The following is a 24,130-nucleotide window of genomic DNA, read 5'->3' as shown; positions in this document are numbered from 1 at the left end:
CAACATACAAAAGGATCATCTGGAAGCATTGGCCTATACTACAAAATGAACCCGACTTCCAAGGCATCTTCAACGAGCCGCCAATCTTTGCCCACACCAGGAGCCGAAACATTAAAGAAATACTAGCTAAACCCACCGAGTCAACCAAACGGCACCGTGGCACTCAACCTTGCCTGAATTGCGGTCACTGTAACAGTGTAATCAGGGGCAATGAAATACAACATCCTATGAAAGGACACAACATTAAACTCCACGTAGACGCCACCTGCGACTCCACCAATCTGATCTATGCCATCAAATGCCCATGTGGCAAGTTATACATAGGGAAGACTGAACGAAAGATTAAAACCAGACTAAAGAACACAAGTCTAACATCAGACTAAAAAGTGAGAAATCTAACATTGCCTGTCACTTCATGGAAGCACGTCACACCATCGCCCAATTAAAATTTTTGGTCCTAGAGATCGTATCCAAAAAAGAAGGCACAGACAACACTAAACTGCTACTCAAGAGAGAACTTGAATGGATTTATCTTCTGCAAACTCTTAAGCCCCATGGGCTTAATGATCGTACAGAATTTAGTTGCTATTTGTAATACTATCTGTATTATACTATGTTGCTGCTTCACCTTCCTCTCTATTCCTGTTTGAACTACACATGTTTATCTTTGCTTATTGTTTATTAACTGTACCCTTTCACACACACAGTATATACTCTACACCACCCGGTGTTTCCTTTGACACTTCCCTTCAGCATTCACCATTCCAAGATGGCCCCCGTTCCTTTAGCACTTTCCCTTAATACTCACCATTCCAAAATGGCCCCCGTAACCATCGGGCGCTAGTCCGTCATCACTGTTCAAGTAAGCATTTAGTAGGCTGTCTCACATGTGTTTGGGACAGCGAACGGATGACCGATGGAGAACGTCTTCAGACGCTACGCGTAACTTTGAAGTAAGATGATGAAACACTTTGTTTCTAACATTTTTAACTTGTTTACTTAAGTTTGATTCACTAGCGGTAATTTCTCCCTCACATTCCCCACCCTTCACTACAGCCTCGCGCACTAGTAATAACGAATGAGTCCAAACACCATATCACCCCAGTAGACCCCCCACTCCCTTCATTACGATATAGCCTCTTACCACCGCCCCCCTTTTGTGCTTCCTCCTCAACTCTCCGTGAACAAGGGCACCCAAGCCCGAAATGCATTGGAGGTCAATGTTTAAATGTTACGGATAACGACTGTTGGATATGCTGTTCAATATTCGAGTCAACTATGCTCAAAATAAATACAAATTACAAATTACTGAAATGAAATAAACGAAGAATATAATTGAAAACGAAGCACTTGTGTGTGATCCAAATTGGTGTGCCTCACCAGGGGATGTATCTGCGGGGCTCCGCATACACAACTATATCATAGTTCAAAGTGTTCTAGACGGATAACACTACCCTATGAGTGCACCCAGAATCTACAAACTTCTATCGACCAACTGACCTACCTTGTCGTTGTGCACCCCTCCTCTTCCACTATTTGTTCATTCGTAATTCCGCCTACGGCGGGGTAGCACACACTCAACCATGCAATTTGACGACATCAGCAAGAGCACAGAAGCTAGAGCACATACATTAGCCTACGATGAATCGGAGAAAGAACGAATTTACTCGCTGATCGAGGAAGACATCAGCCCCTCCACCACCACAAGGAATAAAGAGCAATGTGTAAAGCAGCTCATTTACCTATCGAAACGACATATAAATCAGAAGCTCCATGCGAGCACACTGTTGCGCTATCACCGGGCACTCAGAATCCCACGTGGATTACGCATCTCCCTTAAACCGTCTCTTTGTAAAAACTCTAAGAGTTTTCTGGAGAAATGGAACGGAATATTAAATAAATGTAGTCTCGACCTTATACTCCTAATCGTTGAAGAACTAGCTGGCATATTAAAAGAACTAGAGTCGGAAATTAAAGAGATTGACAGCGAAATTAAGAACCTACTCACGTCCGAAGAACTCTCTACTATGTTGGACGAAACAAAGAATATACTTGACAAATATCAGAAGGAAATACATGAACGAAAAGTCAGAAAATTCCGGCGCGATACGCTGGACTATAAACTCGACGAGGTCTATTCGTGGGCTGATGTTGACGCTCAAAGACGCCGTAATCGACCATTTAATCCTCAAACGGATACTTCTTCATCTGACACTGATTCGACTACTCGTCCAATGAGAAGACCCCCAAACACCAGAAATATGCCCGATAAACAACAGGCCAGCACCAGCACAAATGCAAGCACATCCAACATTAGTGAAGAACAAACAACAGCAAGCTCTTCTCCTTTTTTAGAGATCGGCCCAGACCCTCCAGAAGACTCAGGCGGAGCAAGATCAAAAGAACGAGACATAAGTCCACCGGCCACAAGGAGCACAGTAGCCAAGAAAGACCAGAAACCAAAGAAACAAGTCTCGTAATCAACATTTCAAAAACCCAAATAAACCAACACCAAATGAACCTTTTAGAAAAAGGAACATCATTTATCCCTACGACATCCACCAACCTTCTGGAACTCGAGGTCAGCACCTTCAAGTTCACTCGCAAACTGCGATTGAGACACTTCTTTGATAATGTATTACCCCCATCCAACACAGAAAAAACGGACGAACTCATGGGCCTACGACCTCCCAGCACCTACCAGGCACCTACCAGTCACAAATGTATTGATTTGTTTGAAACATTGGTCCGCAAAGACTTAGCAAACATCAATTTCAAGGCACCTAGAAAAACTTACAACTTGACCAACAAGGATCGGGACACGCTGAAAGCTTTAGCCAATAATCCAAGTATAAAACTCACCAAAGCAGACAAAGGTGGGGCCCTGGTTATACTGGATAGTGAAATGTACACGAACAAATTGTTGGAACACATTCAAGATACCGACACGTACATGGCGTTGGATTACAATCCTACCAATGAGTATCACAACCAGCTAAAAGAAATTGTAAATAAAGCACACCAATCAGGAATCATAGAAGAACGCACCAAAAAATACCTGATAGTGGAACATCCTAAAAGTCCTACGATCCACATGTGCCCGAAAATCCATAAAAACCTAATGGACCCCCCATTCAGACCGATAGTATCCACCAAACAATCGATCCATGAAACCACCGGCAAATTCCTCGACAAATATCTACAACCACTGGTCACCCAATCATTCAGTTACATCAGAGATACGACAGAGTTTCTCACCAAATTATCTCGCATCCAAACTTCCAGCAATGAGCCTCTAGTGTTCTGCACAGCTGATGTGAGCTCACTATATACATCAATACCCCACGCGGGAGGCATTGAAGCTATAGAACAGGCCCTTCTCAAAAGCACCATCCACCCTGATATGCAAACGTTCCTCATGGAACTAATGATGTTTACCTTATATCATAGCTATTTTACAGTCAACAATCAGTGGTTTTTGCAACTCTCAGGAATGGCTATGGGAAACTGCGCTGCCCCGTCCTACGCTAATACCTACATGGAGAATTTCGAAACTAAATACTTATACACTCATCCAAGTTTCATAAAACACACGAAACTATTCTTACGGTACATTGATGACCTATTCTTCCTATGGGCAGACACTAAAGAATCCTTACACAATCTCCTCACGGAGACCAACACAAAAGACCCACGGATTAAACTCACGTGGCAAATCAGTGAAACGGACATCGCTTTCTTAGATGTGCACATCAAGAACACAACTGACGGAATCGTCACAGATCTTCACAGAAAGAGTACAGACCGGAATAACGCCCTCCACTTTACCAGTTTTCATCAAGGTTCCCTGAAAAAACATCTCCCGTACTCCCAAATGCTGCGCGTCAAGCGCATTGTATCAGATGAGACAATGGTTGACAAAAGAATGATGGAAATGTCAAACAGATTTCGAGCACGTGGCTACCCTGAGAGCATTTTACAAGACGCACAATCCCGCGTCGCCAACACATCCAGACAGGACTGTCTGACAAAGACACATAAGAACACAGAACAACGCATGGTCCTTGTGTCCAAATTTTCTACCGCCAGTGCAACATACAAAAGGATCATCTGGAAGCATTGGCCTATACTACAAAATGAACCCGACTTCCAAGGCATCTTCAACGAGCCGCCAATCTTTGCCCACACCAGGAGCCGAAACATTAAAGAAATACTAGCTAAACCCACCGAGTCAACCAAACGGCACCGTGGCACTCAACCTTGCCTGAATTGCGGTCACTGTAACAGTGTAATCAGGGGCAATGAAATACAACATCCTATGAAAGGACACAACATTAAACTCCACGTAGACGCCACCTGCGACTCCACCAATCTGATCTATGCCATCAAATGCCCATGTGGCAAGTTATACATAGGGAAGACTGAACGAAAGATTAAAACCAGACTAAACGAACACAAGTCTAACATCAGACTAAAAAGTAAGAAATCTAACATTGCCTGTCACTTCATGGAAGCACGTCACACCATCGCCCAATTAAAATTTTTGGTCCTAGAGATCGTATCCAAAAAAGAAGGCACAGACAACACTAAACTGCTACTCAAGAGAGAACTTGAATGGATTTATCTTCTGCAAACTCTTAAGCCCCATGGGCTTAATGATCGTACAGAATTTAGTTGCTATTTGTAATACTATCTGTATTATACTATGTTGCTGCTTCACCTTCCTCTCTATTCCTGTTTGAACTACACATGTTTATCTTTGCTTATTGTTTATTAACTGTACCCTTTCACACACACAGTATATACTCTACACCACCCGGTGTTTCCTTTGACACTTCCCTTCAGCATTCACCATTCCAAGATGGCCCCCGTTCCTTTAGCACTTTCCCTTAATACTCACCATTCCAAAATGGCCCCCGTAACCATCGGGCGCTAGTCCGTCATCACTGTTCAAGTAAGCATTTAGTAGGCTGTCTCACATGTGTTTGGGACAGCGAACGGATGACCGATGGAGAACGTCTTCAGACGCTACGCGTAACTTTGAAGTAAGATGATGAAACAATTTGTTTCTAACATTTTTAACTTGTTTACTTAAGTTTGATTCACTAGCGGTAATTTCTCCCTCACATTCCCCACCCTTCACTACAGCCTCGCGCACTAGTAATAACGAATGAGTCCAAACACCATATCACCCCAGTAGACCCCCCACTCCCTTCATTGCGATATAGCCTCTTACCACCGCCCCCCTTTTGTGCTTCCTCCTCAACTCTCCGTGACCAAGGGCACCCAAGCCCGAAATGCATTGGAGGTCAATGTTTAAATGTTACGGATAACGACTGTTGGATATGCTGTTCAATATTCGAGTCAACTATGCTCAAAATAAATACAAATTACAAATTACTGAAATGAAATAAACGAAGAATATAATTGAAAACGAAGCACTTGTGTGTGATCCAAATTGGTGTGCCTCACCAGGGGATGTATCTGCGGGGCTCCGCATACACAACTATATCATAACCTATACTGGGGGCACAAGATAGATTTACTCCTCATCTAGTATGACAGTAGTACTTTCATCATTAATAATGATGATGAGTTGTTGGGTGGTAAAGTTAGTGCTGGGTATGCTCCTGATTCCATTATGCATGACAGCATCCTCAACACCAGATCACTCTGGCTGACAAGTTACATTTTGACCAACTCATACACCACACAATAGAGGGTTGGTTAGGTTCAAAACAGGCAATCAGATAGTAAGGTGCTATTGCTGTGATGCCGGTGATGTTCTTGCACAATGTAGGATGTCAGAAACAATATAACCTCATAAGAGAGAGGCGTCCTAATGTAATCCTTTACCCCACCTTTTTGAACACGTATAAGTGAGAATGAGGTTACAATAAAACTAAGCATATGTGCACGGAACAACATTGCAACCTATCCTGACACTTCCCAAAAAACACACTGCTTAAATTAAGAGCTTGGGATGAGCCAGTCGAGCGACACGTGTTGCTTGCAGAGGTGCACCCTTACGATGAGATATGCCACTATGTGTGAGCGAGGGGTTTGCATCCTTTTTCTAAAATTACCAATCAGACATTGTCGTCCCCTAACCAGTAGTGCACCAAGAGACACGTTTGCAGAGTGGTGCAGAAAGGGGGCGGGCCTCCGGTGATGAGCCAGTCTTGCTTTATTTGTATTTATTTATTAAGGGAGTGTTTTACAAGTGCTGTTTGCCCCCCCCATCGCTGGGCCGATTTCGGCCTCCGGACCCCATTCCCTGGGGCCAGGCCTATTGTGAAAGGGGGAGGGGTTTGTGCTGTGCCCCTCCCTGGGCCGATTTCAGCCGTGGGGACCCCATACCCCGGGACCTAGGCTTTTTATTTATTTGTCATTTTATTGTTTTTAATAAAAGGGTGGGTCAGCACCGCCCCCTCCCGGGGCGATTTCGGCCTCAGGGATCCCATCCCCAGGGGCTTGGCCTCTCTTACCCACCAGGGGCACCCACTCAGTTTTGTTGGGGACCGCAGGCAGAGCCTCAAGGCCCTTGTGCTCCCTGCTGACATCTCGCCTCCTGCGGGAGCCAGCATTGCTTTGACAGAGCGGGAGCTGCTAACATGCAGCTCCCTCCCTGTCAAAGAAATTGTGCTCTGCTTTGAGCAAGCAAGAGCAAAATGCTCTCGCCTGCTCAAAGCCGAGCAATTTGCTATTCCTTGTTGGGAGCAGTAAAGCTCCCACCAATCCATAGCAAATAGCTTTGTTCCGGGAGTGGGCACTCATGGACAAACAGGAGATGACCCTGGGGACGACCACCCCTCAGGGCCGGATCTGGCTGTGTCCCATGGTGCTAACTCCAGCGACATAGCTGCTTGCTATGGCTTGGCAGGAGCTTTACTGCTCACTTGCTCGAAGTGGAGCACAATTGCTTTGACATAGAGGGAGTTGCATGTTCAGCAGCTCCCTCTGTGTCTAGAGCCAGTGAGCTGGCGGAGACCGTAGGGCCTTGAGGCTCCCCCAGTAGTCCCTAACACTACAAAGTGGGTGCCCTGGGTGGGACCAGGGCACCCACACAAGAGACCGGTCCCTGGGGGATGGAGTACCTAGAGCCAAAATCTGCCCAGGAGTGGCTCCCCTCCCTTTAATATATAAAATATTTTTTTCTTAAGGCCATAGAAAGGGTCCCCATGGCCAAAGTAGGGCACGAGGTAGACCATGCGGCCCCCTTCTCATTCAAAAAAGGGAAGGGGGGTCAAGCACCCCCTCAATAAATTTTGTGAACAAATACTCCAGCATATCACCAGAGGCCCTGCCCCCTTTTAGCACCACTCTGCAAACGCGCCTTTTGGCTTACAACTGGTTGGGAGATTAAGTCCCCTTGGCAGCTGAGGGTGATTGGTGTTCAACAAGCCCTCCTCTTACCTCTAATAAGTTGCCAACAGCGGGATTGCTGAGAGGTTGTCAGAAGCCACACCCCTTTCTCCTCCACTATGCAACGCGCCTCTGGGCACACTGCTGGTTGGGGGATGAAGTCCCCTTTGCTCCAGAGGGTCCTTGGGGTCTAGTACCCCGGCTGTTATTGACAGTAAGTCTTGCACAGTAGGATTGCTGAGATGTCTTCGGAGACCATGCCCCTTTCTCCACCACTCTGCAAATGCACCTCCTGGCGCTCTACTGGCGGGTGTTGAAGTCCCCTTGGCTGTTGAGGGTCCTTGGTGGCCAACTATCCCTCCTGTTACCTACAGTAAGTTCCACACAGCGGGATTGCTGAGAGGTGGTCGGAGGACAAGCCCCCTTTCTCCACCACTATGCAAATGCACCTCCTGGCACATTACTGGTTGGGGGATGAAGTCCTCTTGGATGCTGAGAGACCTTGGGGTCCAAGAAGCCCTCCTGGTACCTCCAGTAAGACCTACACGGCGAGATTCCTGAGAACTGGTCGGAGGCCACGCCCCCTTTCTCCACCACTCTGCAAACGCGGCCACTAATTAAAAAACGATATGAATTAACTCAAAAAACCAAAGGTTAGAGGGACATTATAGTTAAGAAATATAATTAATACTGGCATGAGTCTGTGAATGGGTATGTGAGTTGTTGTGTGTGTGTCAGTGGGAGAACGAGAGGTTCTATGGAGTGTGAGCAGGTGTGAGTGGTTTTTTGGATGATATCATAAGTGATGTAATTTGAAATGTCATTAGTGATGTAATTGACCATGTTATGCGTGATGTAATATGTGAGGTCATAAGTAGTGCATTGCAGAGGCATACGTTATAGTTAGCTCAAGTAACCATAACTGCTGAATTTCACTGGTCTATAACGCCCCAGTAGCCTTTGTTTTTTCAGTTCATTTCTAAGGTTTTTTAAATTGTATTTCCTAACTATAAAGTCCCTGTAACCTTTGTATGTATATATGGATTTGCTAAGGATCTACACTATACAAAGGAAATGTCTGCAATCTGACGGGTGCAGCGCTAATCAGAGCTGGGATAAAGAATAACACCATTGCTGGCTTTGACAGACCTGGAACCAAATGCAGAAGCACTCTTCAAGCAGTGTGATGATGATGTGTTTCACAGAAGATAGACTTAGTTGTTTATAAAGTTGGACTTGGGATGTTTAATTTAGCAGTCTCTCTCACCAGGTAAATAAATGTGGTGACTCATCTATCTGAGAAATCCTCGAAGGGGAAACTAATACAAGGTAGATTAGTATTCTCATTGAAGAAAAGGAAGAGAAAGAATAATATCTTGTTTGAGAATAATATGAAAACCGTAGGCACCTTTGGCACCTTGAGTGGTAAGAATGCTACTTTCAACTTCTAGAACACCTAACCACTATTTAGAAACATCATTTAGGAGGTGGAAAACTCTGTAAAGGTGGCAGAGGTGAATCCACTGGTATAGAGCTGGAGAAGCCGCAGGTTGAGGAGCTGCGTTACGTGATGCAAGATGGAGTAATAGCTGAGGAAGGAGTTGGTGAAACAGATACAGTGAGGAAATAAAAGCTGTGTCTGTTAACAGATTCACCACTGGTGAAGTGTGGTGTGTTGGCAAGTACACCCTAGAGTACTCCAAGTGTAATCTTTGAGGGACTCTTTCTGTTTACATCCCACTCTACTAAATGGTGCAAAGATCTACTCAGTCATACAATTCTCTGTCAAAAATTGTTATAGTATATAGTGCTTCGATGCTGATTAACGAGGTTCCTTCAATGTCACAGGGTGCCCCAACATACTATCACTCGACAGTGAGCATGTTGCAGCCCTAACCATCCACAACACTGAGTAGGACTGCTGGTCTTCTTCACATCAAGAATTCTTTCTAGAACTGCCTCTTGGGGTGTCTCTTGAGGTGGTCAAGCGACTATGAAGGAGGGAACCCCTATTCCATGCCACTCAGATCTTTCGAGGTAGATCCTTGACACCTACACTGAGCTTACTGCAGGCCATACAGCTTATTCTTCACATGGTCCTCCACAGTCCTCCTGGACATTTCTGAAGAAAGGGAATTCTAGGGGGTTAATGAGCTTTAATATTGCAAAAAGCACAGATAGTGTGAGGGTCTGTAAGTGCCATTTTACCACCGCAAGAAGGGGTCTTAGAAAAGGGTGGCACCCTCCTGTAAAAACCTATCCATCAGAAAGCAGAAAAATACTTTCAGTCCCAACACATGCTGAGTGAAGATGCTGGTTTCAAAATGTGGAAAAGATTTGCAAGCAAATAAGCCGAAAAAGGCAGTAATCATTGCCATAGGATCCTGTAACCAGGAGCCAGAATAACAAAAATGACCAAACTGTCCCTGGCAGGGCATGATGGTGGAAAGGCAGGGCTGACTTACTATTTTGGCTGAAAATGGGTTAATTTATTAGGATATAGCTCATAAATCAAATGTTTCAAAAATATATACTCAACAGGGACACTGAGCACCCCATAACTTTTACAATATCACAATACACTTATCATAAAACCCTGGTTCATTTATAGTTTCCTCACTCCCATCTACAACCACTACTTCCACTTTATCCCTCCAGTTTCTTGAGCCATCATCTAATTTCTCATAAGTATGAAACCCTCACTTAAAGGTTTTCTCAGCAATATCACATTAACTTAAGATCTTTGAACCAGACATCAAGTTTTCCCCTTCAGTATATCACCACCATTTCTGTCAGTAAGACACAATGGGCTGTGAATTTATAGTGAATTTTCGTCTTTTTTAGGCTCTGATGTAGATTTACCAACAACTTTGCCACGCACCTAGAGGACCAGATCACATATACAAAGAGGACAAGGGACACCAGCCCTTCAGCAGTGAGGCAGGCTCTGCTAACGTTTTGATTCCAGAGGCTGCTTCGGACCTAAAAAGTATCCCCTCTAGAATATCTTTGTACGTACAAGGAAACAATGGGATCACATGTCAAATCAAAGCACCACTCTAATAAGAGCAGGGAAATGAAAAGATCCCTCCCACACTCTAGTAGTGCCATGCTTCATCATCAGGTTCACCCTGGCTCCTAACTGCAAGGGTGGGCTCGACCTTAACCCAGGGAGCTCTTATGTAGACTGTTAAAAATGGGGTGTGACTTTAAAACTATAATAGGGGTTGGAAGGCTATAATGATCCTATGACCCTAAACACCAACATGTTTCAGACCTATAATGATGGCCTAAATGGACCTGGGCTTTCTTTAGGGTGGAATTATGATAATATCAAACCCACAAACGTACATAACACATGTGTTTGTGTGTGGCATGCAATTGCATTCAAAGCAGGCACAGCCAGTGCTAATACCTGGCAATCTGGGTAATTCCCAGAGCAAAGGAGACTGTAAACTCCATGGGGGCACAAGTGGGTGATCCTGAAGTTAAACCTGCGCCAAGGGTCCCAATGCACAATGCAACCTACTTGGCTCTTCTCCCCTGCTTTTGGCTGTGGCTTGCCATGGAACCCTACCCATGGTATGCAGGCCATTCTAACTATTCTGACGTAAAAATAAATTGTGCCGCTTGTAGTCAATACTTTCTCAAAGTGTTCCCAAAGGACCTAACTTTCTCCCCGTCATGCATATCCCGCATCAATATACATCCACCTGCCAGTCATCCAAATCAACAAACATCATCAAATATTGTGCGGAATTGTTTCAACCTCCCATAGTACCATAGTGGGTTTGGCTTCATATTCTACTTCTGCTGGGCACCCACTCCCATCCACTCTCGTTCATCTCTGTCTGTCTACCACTCATGCTCTTCTCTGCTCCTCTTTTCTACATGTCACCTCTGTTCCCATTACTCTCAGTCTTCTAAGCTTCTGTCACTCTTGTCTCTATTCTGCTCCATGCAGTGTCCTCACCAGCTTCCCAACAGTCATTCCTGGGAATGCTATTTTTTTCACGAACCTGTTTGTGATATCCCATCTGCTCCTGAAGGAAATGTTGCTCACTTGTAATCCTATTTCAACATCAGGGGAATCCCCATTGAAATCAGAAGTACCAAGTTGTCCTGCCAAGATGTGGGACTCAGAGCACTTTAAAAAATAATATTATGCAATTTTGTATAAAAGAGACAGTTTTTCCTTTTAAAAATTAATTTTTTTGCCAGCACATTGATGGATATATTTGGCAATTTTCCTTTAATTTTATTTCAAGAAGCATGGACAGGAACACTCTCACAAACGTTTTGTTTTTACAGAAATGGAGGGACATATAGCTGGGTAAGCAGCAGAATAAAGAGGCTTGAGAAATAAGCACAGCATTATTATTCCATCATGCCCTATACGTGAAAGCTGCTCCAGTTCTTTTTGAGTGGAAATTTTTGATCTTGCTATGTAGTTATAATTTATATTCTTGTACCAGGGGAGAAGAGAAGGTTGCTTATGATTTTCAATGGTGAGTACATAAAGTAGAACTAGTATTACAGGTAAGCAAACTTTCATTCTCCTTCAGGGGATCTCCATTGATACTCGTAAGCACAGAATAGAATAGTAAGCTCTTTCCAAATCATATGGTGGAAGGAAGAAATCATACTTAGATATATAGAAGGGAAAAGATTCCTCAAGAAGCTTGCCCAGCTTGGGAATCTAGCTTTGGAATCTGGATCTAGGTAATAGTTTCTTGGGAAAGTATGGACTCTGTGCCAAGTGGTTGCTTTACATACCTCTATGATATGGATACTTCTTAAAGCAGTAGTTCCAGATGTACCCATATTAGAATGGGCCATATGTTTCCCTGGCAGTGACTTTTTTACCTTCTTACTTCCGAAAAGAGCAAATGAGACACTCCATGTGGAAATGGACTGCAATCATATCTGCAAAGCTAATTCTTTTATCAATATAAAACTCAAGAACCCTCCTAACAGACGTGCACGGTACTTTCAGCAGGAGTGGAAGGATTCTGAAAAAATGTAGGAACTGAAATTATCTTATCAACAAGAAAATCAGAGAGAACCTTGGGAAGAAAACGTGGGTGTGCCCTCATGACCACCTTCTCCTTATAGAAGTGTATATGTAAATGTAAATGTAAATGTAAATGTAAATGTAAGGTGTTTTGTAGCGCGCTCAATTACTACCGGAGTATCCTGGCGCGAATGACCGCTGGGGAACCCATCCTGGCTTTCCCTGTGAGATGGTCCCTTGCTGGGTATCTCCAAGGTGAAGCCAGGCATCCCCGGCGTCTGTGGGGGGCCGTTGTAGAGATGAGGCAAGCTTAATGCCCAGAGTTACCGAGTGTGATCACTGCCCAAAGTGGGCACCGAGGCGAGAATTATCAGTCCGCTGACCCTGGTCCGCGACCCTGCCGCGTCGGGAATCGAACCCTGGTCCCGGGCCGTTCTCAGCCTCCGGGTCTGCCGCCTCTAACCAGTGAGCCACACCTCTCTAGTGTTCATGAGAACATTAGGCCTGAATTGCATTAACAATGTGAGTAGATGTGATTGCCACTATGAAAGCAGCTTTCCACAAAGTGAGCTGTAAGAGGCCATATGAATAGTTTTGGAAGGAAGACCCATTAGTTTGGAATAAAAGACCACATTGTGCTCCCATGGAGGAGAACGTCTCATTACTGGTAGAAATACTTTTTTAATGCCTTTCAGGAAGCATTTCGTATAATGGGATCCTGAAGAAAGAGGTTTGTGAAGGACATTTCCGGTATGCTGTAACAGCAGAAAGATGTCTCTGTAGAGAAGAGATCAGCAGCCTGATCTGGCTAAATAGATCCTACAAATGTCAGGAAGAAGCAGTACTTCTTTTCCACCTTTATGTTTTTCCAAATATGCCAGATGCAAAATCTCTTTCACTTGAAAGAATAGGATGCTCTAGTAAATGGATGCTTGGCTTCCTTTAAAATACCTATACAGTCCTGTGGAAGACTGAGATGGCCCTACTGAATGACTTCAGGCGCCATGTCACCAAATTTTAATATGGTAATTTGGGGTATATATTCTGCCCTGCTACCCTGTGGAAGAGATCTGACATGCACTGATGCTGTGTGTAGTCACTCTTACACATGAAGAAGGTTGCTGAACCACCACTGGCATAGCCACTGTAATGAAACGAGGATACGTGGGCCAAGGGGCTCAAAGAGGTAGGGTAAGAGAGATCTTCCTGGAGGGTAGGAAGATAGCCCAAACAACAAGCTTCACATAGTTAGGCATCTTATTTAACTGTAATGATACATGGACCAAAACGATAGCCACTTAAAAGATTGTGTTTATAAGAACAACTAGTGCCCTTGCCACCTTCGCAAAGAACATGGGTAGGAAGTCACCAGGAGAGCCTACAGGATTACACTGAAATTGGGAGATTTTAAATATAAGTTTTGACGCAACTTGCACATTCAAAGATGGCGCCTGTCACATTTCTATATATAAGGTAGTGACAAGGTGGCGCCCGAGTAGAGCGCCGGTTGTCAGTTACGAGTGAGAGGCTTACAACCTGTGTTGGGTAAGTGGGGGACTTCGATGAATATTATTTTCAGACGCTTTACTTGCGTTTGACTTGATACAATCTAACGCATTATACACTGGTCTTTGTTTATTTCAGACAACGTACACGTGAGATTCGGAAGACTATTAGAAGGTTATGAACGGTGGAGTTTCGGGTACTTATGATGAAGGGTGAGATAGGTTTTACCCTTATGTGATGGATTTGATATCAGGGGCATTATATGGTTATGGAGTTACAGATTGCAGTTGCTCATCTATAAATGACATGTTCCAGCGAACACAACTGATATGAATTTTGACTATTTGGTAAGACCGTTAGTGGTCTATGATGAGGCACTCTAAATTTATTTAACAACTGCCCCTGTTGTTTTTGTGAGTTAGGCGTTCTATACAGGAGGATATCAATATTTACTTACTTTGGTATTCCAATTTCAGGTGATTTTCACGTCTAATACTTAATCTTTGCTCCTGGGCTTTTACGTTCTCTGGTGTTGAAGCGGGAGATACTTGGTTCGCTAATTTTTATGTAAAGTTTTCTTTGAGACTCTATTCTATTTCACAATGGGTGATGGTTTACTATGATCCCTTGAGTATCTTTTTGTCGATTTTTAGCTTCTTAACTGTAAGAGGGTAAAGGTGTAATAATATGTATTTACAGAAGTAAGTAAGAATTTTGCTTATATTTTGCCTATTTGGGTTTGCAGCCCTGAAGAAGTCAAGGATGCTTGATTTAGCATGACGAAACACGTGTTGGCTGCTTTGAAAATTGTTTATACTGAAGAAATACCTTATTGAAGGTTTTGGATGCTCGGACATTAAAATTCTGCTGTACCTACTGAAGAATACTCGATTTAAAGAAAACAGAAAACATTTATGTACATTGAATTCTGTATTTGTGGATCATATACTGTTTGAGTGCTCAGGGAGGATTTCATTTCTAAATGCCTCTTTATCAACCTACAGCATTATGGTGAACTAATAAAGTTCAGGTATTAAAAATAATGAATAATGTTTTTGCTGATTTTTTCTGGTATTAAAAATAATGGATACTGTCTTAGGGGGATTTTTTCTATTCCCAGAGGGAAAAAGATGAAGGATGCACAAAAATCTAGGGGAGATACAAAGGGACATTTCTTAAAACTTTAAGTCTGTTTCAGTCACTTACTTTAACTGTCAGCTGTTTAATCTCCTCCTCCAGGTCCTTCACCTTGGCCTCTTTGTCAGTCACCATTTGCTTGAGCTGGCCAATGAGTGAGCTTTGCTTTTGAGCTTCATTGTGTAACTGAAATCCTAGTGAATGCTGAGACTCTTTGTTCTTCTGGTCCTGCTGGCTGAGACGGCCTAATAGTTCTTGCATGTGCTTCTGCTGGCTCTGCCGGATGAAAATGTACATCTACAAATCTTAGACATTAGCATAGACAAAAATGTAAAATTGTTGCTCACTTTATTAACTCGAGATTCAATCCATAAAACTATTCGAGCACTTAACATTACACTTAGGTGTGCAATAGAGCATTCTATAGGTGGAAATCCTTTGTGCATTGAATCAGGATAAGAAGCCATTTCCACCAAGAGTTTCCTCTGGTCAGCAATGCTCAGTTTTCCAAAAACACATTCTTCACATAAATTTCATATTATGTCAGAGACCCTGTGAGAGTATTCTGAGATATTTAAGTACTTTCATGGTGGGCCAACTAAGCCTCATCCTCATCAGGAGGTCAGTTGGTATGCATGCCCGAAAATAATTTTTATGAATTCTGTCAAAATGTGCATTATTTCACAAAAATTACCAAAGAATGTCTAAAAGGTCATAGCGGACACAGGCAGCACAGCAAATGCAATCTCACATGGCTGATCAATTACTATAGCATTTATTAACACTTTAACATTAGACTTAATTTAATAATCTATCTTTCCCATCAGTGATGTCATATGAGATGTCATCAGTGACGTCATTTAACATATTATGGGGGCTGTAATATGCGAGATCATAAGCAGTGCTTGTTGGGGTGCAAGTTACAATTAGCTAACTATACTAGAATGGTGAATTTCAGTTGTTTTTTTAATGTTAGTTTTTGTATTATTTCCACGCCAAAGTATAACATCAGTTGAAATCCTTTTTTGGGTGAATTTCTTTTTTTTAAATCATATTTACCAATTTTACCCTGATGAGCAAAGCTTTTGGCCATGCACAGCAGGGAGTAGGTTACATGATCTGACTTTTGGCTAGGCCGTGCACCCAACCCCTCCCCAATGAGTGCCAATTTACCTGCGGATCCCAACCCACGAGTATTTTTGTCAAAGTTGTCTTTATTGGTTTTATGCATAAATTAACATAGGCAATTGCATACATTTCAAATACCACCATAATCTGGATCCAGTAATTCAGTGAACAGCTGTCGACGTTTGGGGAATGTTTCTCATGGAACAATACAGATTCTATCACCGCTGATGTGAAGTTTGCAAATCGCATAAATAACATTCTACCACCTCTCCCAAATCAAAAAATGACACACTCCAAAAACAAAAGAAACAAGTTAGGTATGTGTGTGAATCATCCTCTGAAACATTAAAAGAGTATTGCAGGTGATTGGAGGGGATAGCCAGAGACCACAGGCAGAGGAAAAAACACCGATCTCTAGACACCCCCTTACTGTTTACTAATCTAAAATTAGAAGAGGTGGAGAGCTCTTGTATGAATAGAGCAGGCACACAGGAGCAAACCTCTGGAAAGAATATTCTCTAAGGGGCCTCAAATTAATTAAAAGTTTTTATAATCACCAGAAATATGTCACCCATTCCTTCCATTGTGGTAGCTTGCCACAATCTGGGGTGCCTTTGGTATCACATTGAGGCAATGATGGCACTCTCTTTTTCTTCCATGCGGCTGCTAGGGCTATTTTAGCAGCACCGACACACGACCAGAGTATGGCCCGGTCACCTTTGGTTTGGGGCTTTAGGATATCATTCCATAAACCTGGTGATGCAAAGGGAATTAGTTACTTACCTGTACACTATAGTTCTCCAGTATTATCTTTCATAGATTCACATGCTTGTATCTTCCCCGTCGTCATGGTGGGAGTCTCACGGTAACAGAATGACCAAGCAGTATCATAGAGAAGAAAAACTGCATAGAAAATCCCCATAGGGGCTGTACTATTTGGTAACCAGACCATTTCTTTGTTTTGGTCCAAAAGCCAGCCAATCAGAATTGCTGCCCTGCCCTCACACTCCCCAGCAGCAGCTTCCTGCCTCAGATTTCCGTCCCCGAGTGAGAGACATGGATAAATACCGAGAACAAGATCTGCCTGAGAAACGGGGAGGCGGGCGGGCGCATGTGAATCTATGAAAGATAATACTGGAGAACTATAGTGTACAGGTAAGTAACTAATTCCTTCTCCAGTATTACATCTTTCATAGATTCACATGCTTGTATCAGAGTAGTAAGCAGTGCACACCATACTTGTAGCGTTTCCAGGACAGAACTCAGAAGGAAGCTCTGCCGCAAAGCAATGATATAACAGTAGCTACGAAAGCATCAGCAATACGATAAATGCATGGATAAGTACAAGTCAAAGCACTGTATAGTAAAAAACAATATGCCATTAGACCATACCTTACTGGAATAGACGCTTCAGAACAGCCTGTCCCACTGCCGTGTCCTCCTTCCACGCAGTGTCTAGACAGTAGTGTCTTGTAAATGAATGCACACTCTTCCACGTGGCTGCTCTGCAGATGTCTGGCAGTGCCACTCCTGCGAACAAGGCCATCGAGGTTGCCATCTTCCTCGTTGAATGTGCATGCACTTTAGAACATAGCGGCTTCCCCGCTTTTTCGTGACATTTCAGGATAGCTGAGGATATCCATCTAGCAATACTCAGTCTCGACAATGGAAGACCTTTCCTCTGCCCTTCAAATGCAATGAATAATTGCTTGGACTTGCGGAACGTTTTTGTCCGTTCAATGTAGAACTTTAGGCATCTAGAAATGTCTAGAGAGTGTAAGGCTCTTTCTGCTTCCGAGGAAGGCTTGCTGAAAAAAGTAGGTAAAATAATGGGTTCGTTGAGGTGAAAAGACGTCGCCACCTTGGGAATAAAGGTAGGATTTGTTCTCAATATAACCCTGTCCTGACGAAATTGTAAGAAGGGTTCCTCCACTGAAAAGGCCTGGATTTCGCTTACCCTCCTTGCAGATGTTAAGGCGAGAAGGAGGGCTGTTTTCCATGACAGGAACTGCAAGACTGTCTTATGTATGGGCTCAAAGGGTGGCCTCATAAGCTGCGATAGAACTGTATTGAGGTGCCACGGCACAGGTGGGCGCTGGATGGGTGGGAAGACTCTAAAAAGTCCCTTGATAAATTCCTTTATTACTCTGGATGACCAGAGAGATGGTTCATTTGGCTTCCGCCGGAATCGTGATATTGCTGCTAAGTGCACTTTGACCGAAGCATGCGACAGACCTGACTTAGATAGTGAAAGCAGGTAAGGCAGGATACCTTCAGGCTGAACCTCAAACGGATGCAAGTTTTGTCTGTTGCACCAGTGGCAGAAACTGGTCCATTTTGCTGTATATGTTTTGTTCGTCGATACAGCTCTAGCTTGAGAGAGAATATGCCTGCATTCTTGCGAAATATCTAGATTTTGAAATTCCCGCTCATGAGGTTCCATGCTGACAACTTTAGAGAGTGCAGGTCCGGATACAGAATCTGCCCTTCCTTCATGGAGATGAGGTCTTGAAATGTCGGGAGCTGGATCTTGTCGCCCCTCGATAATTGAAGGAGGTCTGAAAACCACGCCTGTCTTGGCCAGGCTGGTGCAATCATTATAATCCGGCACGGTTCCAATCTCATCTTGCGCAGGATGCGCGGTATCAACGGGAACGGAGGGAACGCGTATGCAAACCTTCCTGTCCAGTCCATGAGGAATGCATTTCCCTTGGAGCCCTGTTGACGGCACCTGGACGCAAAATGAGCGCACTTTGAATTGTTTTGAGTCGCGAACAAATCTAATGTGGGAGTGCCCCACCTTTGAAACAAAATGCGAATCTGAGTGTCGTGTAGTTCCCACTCGTGTGTCGCATTGGGAGTGCGGCTCAGGGCGTCCGCCCGAGTGTTGAGGACTCCCTGTATATGCTGAACTTGGATCGAAATTTCGTTGGTTATGAGCCATTTCCAGATCCTTTGCGCCAATGTCGACAGCTGTTTGGATCTCGTCCCGCCCTGTTTCAGCAGGTAAAACATGGTCGTGGTGCTGTCCGTTTGTATAAGTACTGACGATTGGCGTATTCTGGGAAGGAATGCTTGAAGCCCTAGGAACACCGCCTTGAGCTCCAACATGTTTATGTGAAGCTGAGCTTCCCAATCTGACCAAAGGCCCTGAATTTCCAGCTCTTGAAGATGCGCGCCCCATCCTTTCAGCGAAGCGTCCGTCGTCATCACGAAGTCGTGATGTCGAGGAATGAAGCTCAATCCCTGGTCCAGGTTCTTTAGGATCTTCCACCATGACATGGCCACCTTCATACGGTTCGTGATGACAATGCGATCCTCGAAGGTTCCATCGGCCTGTACCCACTGTTCGTCCAGCTGTTCCTGCAAAGGTCTCATTCGAAGACGACAGTTTGGTACCAATGGGATGCAGGATGACATCATCCCCAACATGGACTTGTAAATCCTCACGGAAGTGGACTTTTTTGCTTGAAGGGAAGCCGTTAATCCCCTGATCTTTCTCATCCGATCTTCGGAAGGATAGGCTTTCCCTGCTCTGGTGCAAATCCATGCCCCCAGGAACTGGATGCCTTGGGCCGGAGTCAGCGAGGATTTCTCTAAGTTGGTCCTCAGACCTAATCGCTGAAACAACCGGATGCAGCTCTGTAGAGCTTCTGCTGCGTCCCTGAAAGATGGACCTGTCACCAACCAGTCGTCCAGATATGGGTAAATGTAATGCCCTTGCAGTCTTAAGTGGGCCGCCACCGGGGCCATGCATTTGGTGAATACCCTCGGGGCTGATTTGAGTCCGAATGGCAGGACTTTGAACTGGAAGTGGCGACTCTCCACAACAAACCTTAAATACTTCCTGTGCTTCCGATGAATGGGAATATGGAAGTACGCATCCATGAGATCCAAGGACGCCAAGTAGTCTTTGTCCTTTAACATGAGTAAGATCTCTTGCAACGACAACATTCTGAAGGGTATCTTTTTTATGTATTGATTGAGATCCCTCAGGTCCAATACCTGTCTCCATTTCTGGGTCTGTTTCTTTTTGATGAGGAAGAAATGCGAATAGAAGCCTCTCCCTCTGAGATGCTGTGGTACTTCCTCTATGGCTCCCTTTTGCAGAAGCGAGAGAACTTCCTTCTGCATTTCTTTGCGATGATGGTTGAGCCTGAGTACTGGGGGGTGGTCCGGTGGTATCTCCACAATTTTCCAGCGTGTGGCCCCTGCTTATGACATCCAGAACCCATTTGTCCGATGTTATGGACATCCAGTTGGTGTAGTATTGAGACAGATAGTGGTCGTTGTCCGGGATCTTTTGTGTGGGGAGCGCCTGCCTGAAATCATTGACGTCTATTAGACTGCTGATTTTTCCCCCTGGCGTTAGGTTTACCTCTGGACTGTTGTTGGTAAGAGGAGTTAGAGGATCTGAACTGGTTGTTTGTGTTAAACTGACGATATCCCTGCTGATTGTACGGTTGATATCGGTTGGATTGAAAAGAGGGTCTTTGATTAAATTGTCCTCTTGCGCCCCTCTTTCGAAAGGACTGAAACTTTCCCTGCTGAAGAGATCCCAGCGCTCTAGCCGTATCCGTGTCCGACTTTATGCCTTGCAATGCCTCATCAATATGTTTCCCAAACAAATTTTCACCGTCAAAGGGCATATCGACAATCTTCGCCTGCACCTCTGGCCGAAAAGAAGTCGCCTTGAGCCAGCCCTGTCTGCGAAGCGAAACCGCCCCGGCCATTTGTCTGAAGGCCAAAGACGAGACATCCATGGTGATGTCGATAGACTCGGCAGCCGATTTTGCTCCTTCTTTGAGAAGGGCTGCCGCTTCTTCCTTTCGGTCCTCTGGAAGCGCTGACAGTATGGGTGCCAGATCTGACCATATCTGCCTGTTGTAACGGCCAAGCAGTGCCATAGCATTTGCCGCTTTAATGGTAGAGGCTGCCATGACCGCAAACCTCTTACCTGCTCCATCCATTCTCCTTCCTTCCTTGTCTGGTGGCACTAGTGAAGTAGCCACCGGGTTTTTAGAATTTCTTTGCGCCGCCTGTGTCACAACTGATTCCGGCCTGGGATGTCCAATGAGGCAGGCTGCCGTAGATTCTGGAGCTCTGTATTTCTTTTCAATTCGTGGAACTGAAACCGCTATAGAAGCCGGTGTTTTTAGAATCTTGAGGCCCTCCTCCCAGATATGAGGGATAATAGGTATTGAGCGAAGTGACCTTTTGTTATCATCCTTAAAATCGTACAAGAAACAATCCGTCTCTTGCACTTCCACATCCAGACTGAATCTCTTGGCCGCCCTTTCCATGATATCATGGAAGCCTCCGATGTCTTGAAGAGGGGAGGTAGATTTGAGTGGGTCAGGTGATGCAGCCGATGGCAAGACGTATTCGTCCCATTCCTTCCCCGAGGCATCATGAGCCAGCTCTCCGTCTTCGGGCTCTTCATCTTCATCGGAGTCCGTTAGGTCGTCCCTTATAGTAACCACCTGCGGAGATTTAACCCCTTGATCTTGAGGGGCAGGTGCTTTTTTAGGTGTCTGCGGGGGAGGCGTCTGCGTAACTGGTTGCGAGGAATTCGCCTCTGGGAAACAAAGATAGTAGTCGTTTAGCATCAATCTAAGATCAGACACAAGTGTGAGGGGTATAGAAACCGTCTCTTGACGTTCTTCCTCCCGTGAGTCCACGTGCTGCTCTTCTTCATCATCATAATCACCAGATTCCTGGAATGATTCATATCTGAAAGATTGTGGCCTGTCCCTGAAGGAATAACTTTCCTCCTCATCCGTATCTTGGCTTTTTATTTGAAGCTGAGAAGGACTGTAGGCGGCACCTGAGGACTCCTCTCCATCTGAATCCTGCTCCAGCAGCGATGATGGCGGCAAAGGAGAAATCTTTGTCCATGAGGTGAACTCTGCGGATTTACTGATGGTAGCCGAACCTCTCGTCGACTAAAAAGAGCGGATGGAGATCATGGTCTTCGACTGAGGAGAACTGTACGCTTTAGCCGATGAAAGCAAGATTTTCGTCGACGGAACCATCGTCGACGGAACCACCGTCGACGGAACCATCGTCGACGGGACCATCGTCGACGGGACCTTCGTCGACGGAACCTTCGTCGACGGAACCTTCGTCGACGGGACCTTCGTCGACGGGACCTTCGTCGACGGGACCTTCGTCGACGGGACCTTCGTCGACGGAACCTTCGTCGACGGAACCTTCGTCGACTGGACCGTCGTCAACGGGACCGTCATCAACGGGGCCTTCGTCGACGGGACCTTCGTCGGCGGAACCATCGTCGACGGGACCTGCGTCGACGGGGCCCCCGTCGACATCCTCGACATCGAACCTGTCGTCGACGGAGTCGTCGTCGTCGTCGTCGACGGTCCTTTCGCTGACAGAGACATCTTACTCATCGATGTCGTTGCCGTAGACGTCGTGGTCGTCGACGCAGCCTTAGATCCTGTTGTCGACGAAGCTGTAGTCGATGGAACTGAAGTTTTCACCACAGACTTAGTAGCAGAAGCCATTGAACTGGTAGAAGGTGCAGATCCAGGTCCTTTAAGACTTGACTGCTTCTCCAGAGGAGTAATAGGAAGAGATGATGTCGATTTTTCCTTAGACTTACTCCTTTTAGACTCCCACTTTCTCCACAGAAACAGAGGCCTTTCTTTTCTTGGGAGTGGAGTGAGAAGATTCTTCCTCAGAATCTGAGCCTGATGTGGCCTTCTTCTTCTGAAGCCATAACAGTAATCTAGCCTCTCTGTCACGTTTAGTTTTGTCAGAACATTTTCTACAAAGCTTACAGTCCTTCACCAGGTGTTTAGGGTAGAGGCAGTAAAGGCAGTCCTCATGTGGGTCCTCAGAGAAAAGTCTGGCCTTCCCACAGGATCTGCATGGCCTGAACAGCCTCTTTTTAGAGCTTTCAGCCATCATAAGTAAGATAAGTACACACAATACCTCAATTTAGAAGACAGGAAACAAGATTCCAAAGGGTCAAAAGTTCAGACAGGAACAGAAGAAAACTGAGCAGAGCTCAGGGAGACTCCTTTCTCACACGAAGGCGGTTGGAAATCTGAGGCAGGAAGCTGCTGCTGGGGAGTGTGAGGGCAGGGCAGCAATTCTGATTGGCTGGCTTTTGGACCAAAACAAAGAAATGGTCTGGTTACCAAATAGTACAGCCCCTATGGGGATTTTCTATGCAGTTTTTCTTCTCTATGATACTGCTTGGTCATTCTGTTACCGTGAGACTCCCACCATGACGACGGGGAAGATACAAGCATGTGAATCTATGAAAGATGTAATACTGGAGAATCTGGATTGTCCGGAATCGGGTACCCCCAGAATCTCTTCCATTTGAGCAAGTGTTTCAGTCCAGAATAGGCGAATGGTCGGGCAGTTCTACCAGATGTGGCGAAAGTCGCCAAGTAGGCCACACCCCCTCCAACAGAGATCAGATGTGGGTGGGAAGATTTTCTTGAGTTTTTTTTAAGCATGGGCGCAAAATCCGTTCCGCTCGCGGATTTTGCGGATTTTCGGCAAATTCGCGATCCGCGAATTTGCCAAAAATCCGTGAATTCGCGAGCGGAACGGATCCGGGGGGCAAAAGTTCAAGCATCAAGCTTGTAACTATTTTAGAACGGCGCCGGCAAGCTCCAGCACCATTCTAAAATAGTTACTAAGTTAGCTTCAACAGGAAGCACTAATAGATAAAATGCAGGTGCTCGAGCACCTGCTTTATTTTATCTATGCTCTTGATCTCTACAACCAGGAAAACTCCACATTGTCTCAAACGATCGGTAGCCCCTTCTTCAGCATGCAAAACAGCAGTCACCATCTACAATAATTGCATCATTCTCATCCAGGCATCGGATAAGCCACGTTTAAAGAATTGTTTCCACTCATCAAGAAATTGGCGTCGATCTCAGATTCCTCCACCGCTTCTTTTCTTCCTACCATATTAGGCATCTCCATCTCACCACCATA

At 44.8% G+C, this 24,130-nt stretch overlaps 1 protein-coding gene across 1 annotated transcript in view; it reads right to left on the bottom strand.

The window, feature by feature from the left end:
- CCDC13 (coiled-coil domain containing 13) overlaps nucleotides 1-24,130 on the bottom strand; it is a 498,753-nt gene that overhangs the window by 262,507 nt on the left and 212,116 nt on the right. The window contains exon 10 of the mRNA XM_086941089.1: nucleotides 15,092-15,298. Coding sequence (XP_086797215.1) covers nucleotides 15,092-15,298 — 207 coding nt within the window. The remainder of the gene's footprint in view (nucleotides 1-15,091; nucleotides 15,299-24,130) is intronic.

Source organism: Lissotriton vulgaris, chromosome 10, assembly GCF_964263255.1.
Source record: "Lissotriton vulgaris chromosome 10, aLisVul1.2, whole genome shotgun sequence".
NCBI classification, from domain to species: Eukaryota; Metazoa; Chordata; class Amphibia; order Caudata; family Salamandridae; genus Lissotriton; species Lissotriton vulgaris.
The sequence above is the reverse complement of the archived record's forward strand: the minus strand, read 5'-3'. Positions and strand labels throughout refer to the sequence as shown.